This window comes from Pundamilia nyererei, unplaced genomic scaffold, assembly GCF_000239375.1.
Source record: "Pundamilia nyererei isolate P.nyererei 1_Seehausen unplaced genomic scaffold, PunNye1.0 scaffold00050, whole genome shotgun sequence".
Classification (NCBI taxonomy): domain Eukaryota; kingdom Metazoa; phylum Chordata; class Actinopteri; order Cichliformes; family Cichlidae; genus Pundamilia; species Pundamilia nyererei.
The window spans coordinates 2,735,842-2,745,477 of record NW_005187451.1 but is presented as its reverse complement, the minus strand read 5'-3'; the positions used below and the strand labels follow the sequence as shown (position 1 = coordinate 2,745,477).

The 9,636-nt window shown below is 43.1% G+C and overlaps 1 protein-coding gene across 1 annotated transcript in view; it reads right to left on the bottom strand.

Moving 5' to 3' along the window:
* mkrn1 (makorin, ring finger protein, 1) overlaps window positions 1-5,960 on the bottom strand; it is a 13,993-nt gene extending 8,033 nt beyond the window's left edge. Inside the window, exons 1-2 of the mRNA XM_005733201.1 lie at window positions 5,741-5,960; window positions 4,986-5,117 (exon numbers count right to left, since the gene is read on the bottom strand). Of these exons, the coding sequence (XP_005733258.1) occupies window positions 4,986-5,117; window positions 5,741-5,814 (206 nt within the window). The 5' untranslated portion in view covers window positions 5,815-5,960. The remainder of the gene's footprint in view (window positions 1-4,985; window positions 5,118-5,740) is intronic.
* Window positions 5,961-9,636: the final 3,676 nt, after the last annotated feature.

Sequence of the window (9,636 nt, the reverse complement as noted above, 5' to 3'; positions counted from 1 at the left end):
GTGCCCGAAGCTCGCACAGCTTGTTCTCCAGAGACTGCACATTAGCCAGTAATAAACTGGGTAACGGTGGTCTGTTAGTGCGCCGTCTCAGTCGAACCAGAACGCCAGATCTTCTCCCTCTGCGTCGGCGTTTGCGGCCTCCAGGGCCAGAGAACAAAGATGTCTCACGTGAGATGAATGGGGGGTCTGCAAACGGAGGGTCTGTGTTGCAAAACTTGAACTCCGGAAAGTGATTGGAAAGTCCGTCTTTTATGTCCAGTAAGGTTTGTCGGTCGTACACAAGGAGACATGTGCTACTCGTGAAAAAATAAAGGAAAAGGAAAATTAAACACAAAAAACAGCTGTTGCTTGGGGGAGCTCGCGACGAGGCTGCCATGCATTATATGCATGTATGCCGTGTACATAAAATCATTTCGAGGTCAGTAAACACAACCAGAGTTCATACATAAGGCACATGGGATTATAAGGGGCTGTCGACTTTCAGAAAAATCAAAGGATTGATTTTAAGTGCGCCGTATTTTCCAAACAACACGGTAATAACGACGGCCCGCTAGCATGCGCTACCAAAAATAGTGCTTTGTTGTGTATCTGACGGACGAAAGCTAAACCAGTTCCACACCAGTGAAGCTGCAGCATTTTTACAAACCAGTTCTGGTTCATCGTTTCATTCAACGATCCACTTTCGCTCTTCTCATTCTCCGCCGCCGCCATGTGCGTATGTAAACAAAGGCACTGCACATGCACGTTTTACCCCTAGTCTATCGCGATATTTCATTTTCTTGTCGTTGCCCAACGTTACACCGGTATTACCGTGAACGGGATGATATGGCCCAGCCCTAAACTCATCCATACGCCTGTGCTTCATACTAACAGAACAGAATAAGAAAAGACTGTTACTGATCACATCATGGTTTCTCAGACGGTGTAGTGTTCAATTAAACTGTCTAATAAGTAAACAGCTGATTTAATTAATGAAATACATAAATACTTCATTAATTTAAACCTTTTTTGAAATTATTGATAAGGTTCAACCCACAGATTAACCTCCTACCGTTAGCCCTGGTGGTAGGCCACATTTAAAAGGGGAATAAATAAATAAATAAATAAATAAATAAATAAATAAGCAGCGTCGGGGCACGCTGGGGCAAATAGGGTGCAGAGGTCACAAACCTCCTGCTGAGTCAGTCACTGCAGACCTCCAAACTTCTTATGATCTTCAGATTAACCCAAGAACCGTGTGCAGAGAGTTTCATGATAGGGCGAGCAACAGCATCAAGCATCGCATTACAAGTGCAATGCAGTGGTGTAAAACACGTGCTTCCACGTGTGGAGATGTGTTCTCCGCAGTGAGGAATGGTAAGGGGTTGTTTTTCAAGGTTCCTTAGTGACAGGAACTCTGGACAATGTCATGCTCCTAACTTTGCAGGAACAGTTTGGAGATGAGCCCTTTATGTTCCAACATGACTGTGCACGAAGAACGCTCCATAAAGACATGGATGAACGAGTTTGGTGCAGAAGAACTTGACTGGCCTGCACAGAAACCTGACCTCAACCCGATAAAACACTTTTGCAATGAATTATAAAGCGCAGACTGCGATCCAGGCCTTCTCGTCAAACATCGGCGTCTGACCTCGCTTCTGGAGACCAGTCAAAAATTGTTGCTGTTATGGTTGCAAAGGGAGGGCTGACATTAAAGCCTATAGATTAAGAACAGGAGACAAGTGAATCCTTTTGGCAGTATAGTTTATCTCATTCTCCCATCCTGGTCACACGTGGTGGGAGAATAGACTTGACAAACTGGGACTGTCTGCAGAAAACCCACAAAATTGGGTTTTATCTGCCGGACATGTTTGGCCCCTTATCTGAAGAATCACTGAAACTTGTTCACGCTGCTGCCCGCCTGCTACTCCATCAGCCATCAACAGGAGTAACAATGTTAGGATGCCGTCAACCTAGACACCCAAAATCATATTTTCTTCACAATAGAATATAGAAGAAATATCACATTTTTAAATTGAGCAATGAACAGTAATAATTGTTTAAATTTGATGGCAGCAACACAGAATCAGACTCTTAGTGTCGTTGCAGCAGTAAAAGACTGAAGAACCAAACTCAGGAGGAATTCTCTCAGTGCAAAAAACGAGCGTCAAATTAAGTTAACAAAAAGAAAAAAGTTAAACGGGCTGATTCTTGTACAGCACTTTACTCTCCAGGAGCTTCATACAACATCCCACACAAGCATTTTCTTCTGTGCTTTAAGTGCTTTCTAGCTAACATTCACACTCTGATGGAGGCAACGGAGAGCAACTTGGGGTTAATATCTAACAAAGGCTATTTGGCATATAGACTGGGGGAGCCAGGGATTGAACCACCAACCTTCCATCAGTAGATGACCTGCTCCACCTCCTTAGATGCAGTGGCAGCAGCTGGCTGGCAAACACACACAATTCTATTTTGCACTAGTCCCCATTAATGCAAACACCAACGGAGTAAACACTGTACATAAAAGGTTAAATTGGATATGATTGTCTTTAACTTAGCAGCATCCAGGATGGTGATGGCTGAGGGATAAGAGCTCTCATGAAGGATTTTATTCATGTTCTTGAGATAATCTGAGCTTTGTGGTTCTTTAACCTCCTGGCGTCCACATATGTGGACATCACATTTTGTGTTGTCTAGACCAAAACACTAAATTTTGCTCTGCAAGGGCCTGATATGCACTTACATACTGCCACTGTTATATCGAAGTTTTAAACGAATATGAGGCTCTCATTTTTCTTAGATACAAACAAATTCATCGGGTCCCAATATGTCCAAATATCAAAGAGAAATTTAAAATGTATGCCATGGAAGAGCTCAGGTCTTAGGAGGTTAAGTAAGGGGAGCCAGCAGCCAGCTGGGCGACATATGTAAGCCCGTGGAGCCCTTTCTCCTGTGCAGCTGGAGCTCCGTGAGACAGTAGGTATACTCTACTGTGCGCCCAAAGATTTGCCTCCCTGTAACATCATCTAGCCTTTGCAAGAGCAGCAGAGAGAGACTTCTACAGCGAGATCTAAAACTCTTCATTACATTATTGCTTCATTATAACTGGGACAGAGATCACATGGTAAACATGACTTTGAACGAAAGCAGCCAAATTTCAGGTAAGGCTATTTGTAAGCCTCACACACACTTTCCGTTCCATAATTTGTTGGCGTTAAAATGTCCCTGTGGCTCTCCTTTTACCCGTGTTCAGAATTGCATAAACTCAGTCCTACCTGTGCTATCTCTGAACAACTGCATGCATCAGGTACAAATCGTGCACCGTGACTCAATGTGAGCTCAACATGGCATCATCGTGCTTTTCTGGTGCTTTCTTTAGTCATTTACTGAGTAAATCTTAATTACCAGCACATTTGCTGCTTTTGTTACTTTATGCATCTTTTTCTCCCCTTGATGGTTTTTTCTCCTTTCTGTTAGACTAGCTCAGAGCACAACCAGACTATTCCTAGACTGTGGAGTGTTGAATAAGTGGGGAGGGGAGGGCGCTGTGCTGAGGCAATGCATAAAGAAATGAGAGGAGGGAGCTGCAGCACAGTGAACCTGGGGAACCCAGCAACAGAGAGAAACAGAGACACAGAGATGGAGCATTATGCAATTGCCATGCAGGCTGCAGTGCACCCTGTCTGGCCCTGGGGGCCGCAGAAGAGAAAGCAGCAGAGAGACAGACACAGTGAAAGAACAAAACAGAGTGCATCACAATAGATAGAGCCCAGGGAATTCAACCTTAATAAACCCCCACAGCGAGAGTCTTTCTCTGGACTCTCAATGCAGGGTGCGAAGGCCTGTGGAGCCTCCAAAATAACGAGAGCACCTCCATGGTGCAGCTCAATCACAGGTATGGATGAATGTGACTTAACAACAACAACAACACACACAACAGTAACTCAGTACTACATAGCAACCTGAGGATTTCATGAAGGCAAAAATGCTATTAAAGAAAGATGCGAGTATGTGTGAAACCGCTGTGTCCCTGCTGCTGCTGCTGGGGTCCTCACACTGACTCACCAGCTCAGAGGATCTAACCGGAGCAGACACTGGCTCTACGAGGCGGCTGGGAGCCTAATCCACTTTTCAAAAACACCTCTGCATGTTTGAGCCTCGTTAGTATGTATACATGTTGTTGTTTATTAATATAATACGAACATGCTGTGTACTAAAACAAAGCAGGGCTGAAACAATCTTCATCTTGTTAACAAAGGTTTTGATCTGTACAACTGTATTTTCATTAAAACTGAGAAGAACAGAAGGAAAGTGCCTGGAAACATATTGTTGTACATTTTGTTTCTATTTAGCTGCTCACCTCTGTCATTCTTTCTGCAGCAGTAACAATAAATAATAACTTATTCAATCTAAAGCAATCAGAACGCTGGGAATTGGAAAATTCACCATCTTCAATGGTCAATATAAATAATCGAATGCTTGTACGTACTTATGTATAAATAAAAAAATATTCACTAACATTTAAATTAAAACAGAACCGCCACAAGTCCTTCTACAAGATAAACTCCAAACAAGTCATACTCTGTCAGATTTTAATTAGATTTGTCCATGCATGTTCTGAAACTGTCATCCTACTAATCTGGGCCTCTGCAGGCAGAGTCCCACCGTGTAAAATACACAGCACGACCCAGGCAGTCATTTTAAATACAAGAGTTCATGCAGTAAAACAGCAGGTCCTCGTGTGTGATTCTGACCCACATAAAGCTGCCACACACACAGACCAACAACATGTTGACATTAAGGCGCAGTCTCGGGTGTCACATCTACTTGAGGGGGACACTTCTGAGAAGCCCTGCTAGCAAACCCGCTATGCTGCCACTTTTAGAAAGCAGCTCAGCTCTCAGCTGAAAACACGTTGCAGGGCCGCTGCGTCGCAGCACCAACATGCAAGCTCGGTTTCGCTCAGGTGCACATTCCTGCTCTGGTGTCAGTTCAGTCTTTACCTGCAACGGTCCCCAAACGCGCAGTTTCCCTTCTGAAAGAATTTGCAAATCATGCTGGCAGGTTTGCTGCTGGTCAGGTCATGGGAATAACGACAGTTCTCCCCTTCTTTGCACAGGCCGTGCATGAAATATCTGGAAATACAAAAGGAATTCAAAGTTTACTTAACACATGAAACAGCGTGTTTCCTTTTAGAGCCCAATGTCAGCGTTAAAAAGCAGCCAGCCCGTCACTTGGATGCAGGCGAATCAAATGCGTGTCGATGTCATCTTGTACTTTCATACTCATAACGCCATCGCGGTCATGTTTAAGGGACCGCGGCGCTAGCTTGGTCCGGATGTGAACCTAGCAGATGATGTGACACCGAAAGGCAACAACTAGTTAAAGCCGCAGGTTTAAACGCAGATTAGTTTGTTGGTTTTAATGTGAAACTAGTGAGAACTGCTAGCTGAGACTAGCTTCAGAGCTTTCGTCGAGGGGCTGCTGTGTGACACTAGCTTTACAGTTCAGCGTTGCCGATCCGATTGTCGAAAGCGTAGCTAGCAGGACGGCGGCTAAACTAGCACAGCAGGCTGCTGTGTGACCACAACACAGCGAACATGACAACATTACAGCTAGCTCCGCGAACAGCTGAGCGGACCCTTGAAAGACATTCCCGTCAATCACTCATAAGCTGCCCTGGCAGCGTTATTCTGGCGTCAAACGGCACGGTGTGCGATCGCCGTCTGAATGTGCTAGTTCTATTGTCTTGTCCTACCTGCAGGTTACGTGTTTTGTCCAACCGCCTGTTACTGCTGAAGCCGCCGTTGACGCTGCTGCTGCCTCCGCCATTGCTGTTTATGTTGAGAAGCTACAGCCGGATGTTCCGGACAGTTTCGCTCGAGCTCGGCATCTTTCGATTGTGGACAATTTAAGCCGAAGTTCACCGAAAACCCGTCTCCGTGCAGACCGCCGTCCACTACGCGGCACCGTTGGTAGGTTAGATGTTCGACCTTATAAATAATCAGGATCAGTCGAACCAGGCTCGCAAAGTTTCATCAAATATTTGTATCTGTCTGATAGCATTTAATTTAACTGCAAAAGTTTTAGAAGTTTTTTTTATTGAAAATTAAGCAGAAAATTATGCAGTTTAATGTCTCATTGCCCTCTGAAATGAAAGCATGGTACAAACACGCAAAAAAAAAAAAAGAAATCATGAAATCAACTTATGGACCAAAATATCTTCTAAGCTTTTGACTCATCAAAGTAGCCCCCTTTGGCAGATACCAGAATCGACACCCCACATCAGTTGGTGGCGCTAATGCACCATTTTGCTGTTTGCCAACCGCCAATAAACAATATAAAGAAGAAGAAACCTCATTAATCCCAGAGGGAAATTTAGTTGTCATAGCAGGAAATATACAACGAACATCAAGCGCTCACATAAAATGAGAGTAGAAACAGATTTATTGATAGATAAATATAGTACGGAGCCCCGCAGGGGACATGGGAGAAAAAAAATTAGGGAGAAAAAAAAATTAAGACAGACTTTTGCGAGATCTCGCAAAACAAACTCGGGATCTCGCAAAACTCCAACAATGGCGGCAGCTACTTAGTTGTAATATTACTCTTTCTGGGTCACAAAATACACTTTTAAGATATTTTGAGGCGTGGATGTAGTTGTGTAAACGTCAGATACCTGCTCGGTTTACAAGACATCACATATTTGCAAAAGTGCACCGACGTTTTTGGAGATCTGACACCCACTAGCTTGAAGCTAACGGGAGGTCGAGACCTACTACAGCCGGGAGGAACACCGCTTTCCCGGCACATCATGCCTCGACCTCCCGGTCGGCTTCGAGCTGGCGGCCTCCGAAGAATGCGGCTAAAACTTTTGCGAGATCTCGCAAAAGTCCGTCTTAATTTTTTTTTCTCCCTAATTTTTTTTCTCCCATGTCCCCTGCGGGGCTCCGTAATATAGAGATATAGGTATGCATGTAAATATAAAAGGACAAATAAATGTTGTGGTGTACAAAGTGACAGGATGCACTGAGGTGTGATTCATTCTGTTCCACATGTGTGGACTGGTGGGAGGGTCATGGTCCATTGTTCACAGCAGATCTCACAGCTGAACACACCCGTGGCTCTTTCTACAACAGAAATCACCTTTGTCACAGCTTTCATGATCAAAATGCTCAGATTTCTTCGTGTTGTCATGGTCTTTTTTAAACTTGGACATAGATGTAAATCATTTAGATGTTAACACAGCACAGCACGCCGCCACGACCGCCCAGCACACCGTGACAGTAGTAAAGGATAATAAACATCACTCTCCTCATATTCTGATTCTGTCTTCATTGTGTTTTAATAAAGAGAAATTTGTTTTGCTGATTTGTGTTAGTTTTGCCAGACAACTGAAAGTGTGTGGACTCATCACATAGCAGGGCTCTAGAGTGCGACCAACTTGGTCACAAATGCCACCAATTTTTTCAATGGTGCGACCAAATGTTCGAGTGTAGTAAAAAAAAAAAAAAAGAAAGAACTACGAAACTCTGAAAGTCTCCGTGTGGTCAACAGCAGACACACATTATGCCCCTATTGTGGTCTAAACCAATCAAAGATGGTCTCTGATTGGCCGTGGTCCAGTTGAAAGTGCAGGCAGATAGAGAGGTGAGGAGCTTGAATGAAGCCATATCGATTCATTAAATCCTGACTTTTAAATATAAATGTATTTGGCCAGAAACGGCAGAATCTCAGGTTAAAGCTCACAAAACTAAAATTTTATGCTGGTGCACCAGTGCAACCGTAGCAAAAAGTTAGTCTAGAGCCCTGCAATGAACAGAGTAAGTGGTAAAGCATGACCCAGTTACAAGAATCAGATTCATTCATTCTTTTAAGGACATTCTTACCCTGTTAAACTTTATTCTTCATTTCCCTTTTCTCTACTTTCATTTTCTTGGAATTAGAGAAGAAGTGTTTTAAAAGTGTACAGTTACCATTAATGTGCTGGTCGTAAGTTTCTAGGTAATTTTTTGTAAGGTTGCAAGGCTAAGAAAAGTATCATTTTTAGCTGTGTTATTATGCAGTGTTTCTGACAATTCCACTTCTGTCACTGTAGAGAAGAATATATATATTTATATATACAATATATTTGTTTCAGCCATCCAATGAACAGAGACAGTTTAACACCAAACCTCTGCAGGTCGCTGCAAAAACACAACAGCTTGCATCAGGTTTCAGCTTTAAACTGCGCAGCAGCTTCATTGGCCCACACAGTTCTTTCTGTAGACCAACCGGATGTATTCACTGTCACTGTAAAGACTGTCAGTGGGAAGCTGGGCCTGAACAATTAAGCTCTCAGCCACAAACTACAAACAGCAGAGTTTCTATGTGACCGTGAGGTGAGACCGCCATAAGAGGAAAACTAAACCCAACCACGGTGCGTCAGTGTAAACAACATTACTGAAGAAGAGATTTTCCTCTTCTCCAACTAGACAAATCTGGACTAAAAAAATCATAACAATCATAAAAATGTCTGTGGGGGGAAACTCCCACTAGGCTTGAATCTGGGACTCTCCACCATTTGAGCCTAGAACTGAAGAAGCTTCTCGGATGAGAGGTGAAACGTCTTCACGCAACTTAAAGACGCTTTTCTTTGCAAGCTCCTTTGACTACGATGACCTGGATGACTGAGAACCTTCACAGACAACAATCATAAAAATAGAAATCTTTGAAATGTCCATACCACTAATACAATCATCAACTTTTTTGGTGGTTTGAGAACATTTGATAATGCAGAAAACACAAAATACAGGTGAGGTTGATGGGAACAGCACGAGTCTGCATGCATTTGGCTACAAACCACTTCATAGGACAAATTAAGGATTTGGCTCAGTTTATTTTTATAGAGTCAATTCAAAACAGTCATTGCCTCGAGACATTTGATATGTGGAGGTGATACGCAGGACTAAAATACTGCTCGCGTAAATGCAAAATGTGTCGTTGTGTCTAATAATTATGGACAAAATTACTCCTTAATTGTCAGGATCCGAACAGTACAGAGTACACAGGCGTTTAATACAAAAATATGAAAGATTATAAACGAAGCCAAAAACTTAAACTGGTAGACCAATAAAAGACGTCGACTCAATAAACTAAACTCAAGATAACAACTAAGAAAACCTCAAACAAACATGAGGCAGACTGACCTGCGACACATGAGGGAACTTAAATACTGGCTTAGCAAAACCAAATGACACACAAGGAGGAAAAAAATGGCTGCGATATAACCAAACACCCCTGAGGCAGCGAAGCGCGTGGTTCAGTCCAAAGAGGCTGTCAGCAGCACTTCAGGCCAAAACCACACGTTTTCCAACCAGGAAGGAGAAGCCGAAGCCCGAGGTAACTCAAACAAAGAAAGCTGAACCAATACAACACAAAAGTGCTAATGTGTGTGTGCACCATGTAAACACTGTAAGGTGCAAAAACACATTTAATAATTAAACTGTATTAAGTAGCGACTGCAAAGTAAACTAAAGTGAAACAACTAATGGTGAGCTGTGGATTTTAACATGTGTCGCTCGCCACCACATTTATCCTAATTTAAGGAAGTGACATTGGAAACTCCCACACCGTGCTATGATTACCCAAGAACACACTGAGTGTTTGGGGGAG